At 29.5% G+C, this 2,358-nt stretch overlaps 1 protein-coding gene across 1 annotated transcript in view; it reads right to left on the bottom strand.

The window, feature by feature from the left end:
- LOC108685568 overlaps positions 1-641 on the bottom strand; it is a 6,208-nt gene extending 5,567 nt beyond the window's left edge. The window contains 2 exon segments of the mRNA XM_018190419.1: positions 386-492; positions 571-641. Coding sequence (XP_018045908.1) covers positions 386-427 — 42 coding nt within the window. The 5' untranslated portion in view covers positions 428-492; positions 571-641.
- Between the last annotated feature and the right edge of the window lie 1,717 nt (positions 642-2,358).

The following is a 2,358-nucleotide window of genomic DNA, read 5'->3' as shown; positions in this document are numbered from 1 at the left end:
TATATATATAAGAAATATAACTAGCTACAATTAATTAATTCGACAAAATAAATAGAACGATCCGTTAAACATAGAATGTAATATTCTTAATTAAAAATACTTTTACTTTTTGCTTTGATAATATTCTGTTTTCTTTTTGCTTTAATAACACCTTTTCTTTTTATATACAAGAGGAATTCTACGCAATTTTTTAAATAGTGAGTTAAAATTATTCATATTTTTGTTTACTCTGCTAATTTTTTAAAATCAATTATTATATTGTGAAGTATATATTCTCAATAATAATTTATAATAAAACAATATTCTGCTCTAAATTAAATTTTACATTTGCATTACTTTTAAATAACTCACTTATATATAAATAGAGCGCAAGAAAGTAACCTACCGCAAGAATGAAAAGAAAAGTGTAAGGCGCACGAACCAACATCGCCGCCAGAGTGTCACTTCTTCGTCCTTTTCAAATCTTCTTCTTTGTTTCGCAGCAAATATGATCTAAATTTAACACCAAGTCAGAATTCCTAATTTTCTCAACAAAATTCCTAATTTTTTACTGTTTGTATACTAATTTACCTGACAATGTTAAAAAATCTAGTTGAATTTTTAATTCCTAAGAAGCGATTACTCAACAATTAATCATGTTTCCCGAAAAGGAGCCACTATTTGTCATTGATACTGACCACGACGAATAATCGAAAGTCCCGATGATGGCACGTTGACAGCACCAGTCTGATGTTGAATCGCTGTTCTTATCAAGTGCCAACTCAGCTAGCACCTTCGGTAAATGCGAATCACCGCCCCCACCTGTCATCAAATTCCTCCAACCGCTTTTTTTTAAAGACCTCCCCCTATCCAGCATTTCGATTTTCCAGACTTATTATCGGTAACCGTGACGACTCGTCTTCTTGTTTCGCATCTTAATTTCTTCAATCGATATTTTCTACATCATTCCAATAAATTGATCAATCGATTAAATACGTATCATACGTCTCAAACGAAATCGTTTGCCACCGTCGAAATAATTATCTCGTGAAAACTCTTACATTGACTGAGCAACGATCGTATGTTCGAATTAATCTAATACACTTTGTACAATCTATTAACAATTGTCGAACATTAGCAATAAATAAAACTTGTCATACTTCTCGTACTACCTGCACAATAGTAAACGCAAATATCCGAATTTTTTATAATAAAGTTCTTTGTATTTAAATGCAACTATTATTAAAATTTGGATTTAAAAGTTTTTTTTGAAGTTTTAGAAAAACCAATGCATGGATTTCCTTGGAAACTTATTAAGAGATTCTACATTTGCCTATTATATTCATTTCACTTTAATAGACAATTGATAATTGAAACATTTAATTTGAATCTTCGTTCGTTATGCATTATAAAACTCTGTCGCTTTGTTCACTTTTATTCTCTTGTCAAGAAGAACAATTCGTTCGCCGCATTTAAAAATTTAATGAATTGAGTTGTTCGACATTTTTGAATTATGATAATGTAGATGCACGCTCATGTTTTATTGCATCTCATAATTTCATTGGTAATTTATTTAAATGTATTACTTTTATGGTAAAAATATCAAAATATCAAAATTTTCTTATAATTAGTCAAGTTTATTTATGCTCATATTGTTTTAAAATTTAATTACAATCAAAACATAGAAATATTTGCAGAATCTCTTATGATCGCATAACAGATTATCTCATTTAGACAAATAAAAAAATTTATATTTTTTTTATTTAGAGCATTATGTAAAGTCAATTCTCAAATTTTTAATAAGGAATAGATTAGCAACTCTCGTCCAATACAATAGAAATATATTTTTGAATAAGCACACACAGGAAAACTAATAAAACTGCTCTTGCAATAATAATTAATATTTATTCTTTTCCTTCTTTTCTTTCTTTATGTTGCTATCATCAATTGGCGACGACACCATCGCTCGTTACCTGTACGAGCTTATGCAGCTTCATCTATTGTGCACTGAGAGAAGTAAGGCTCGCTTTATATGTTCCTTTGTCTCTCGTTGATCGTTTTATTGCTACTGACGCCGAGATGCAATAATTTACGGACCATCATTCGTGAATGTTGTGATCTCTGACAATGAGCTCCAGAATCTCTGATGGCAGTTTCCGACTTTACAATGTTATTTCATTTTATAGCGGAAGTTCTTCTGTGAGGAAAGCACCAAAAGTCAAGTATACTTCACAAAGAACTAGATAAAGTGGATTAAAATCTTTTTTAATTCCTTTATTTATGTTATTGTTGAAAAATGTTTTTAAACCTATATTTAAACATTCTACTTATGAGATAAAGAAATATATAAGAAATTACTTCTATTCCTAATTTTGATAT

The sequence above is a fragment of the Atta colombica genome, unplaced genomic scaffold (genome assembly GCF_001594045.1).
Source record: "Atta colombica isolate Treedump-2 unplaced genomic scaffold, Acol1.0 scaffold155, whole genome shotgun sequence".
NCBI lineage: Eukaryota > Metazoa > Arthropoda > Insecta > Hymenoptera > Formicidae > Atta > Atta colombica.
Note: the sequence above shows the minus strand (reverse complement) of the source record. Positions and strands in the feature narration are given on the sequence as shown.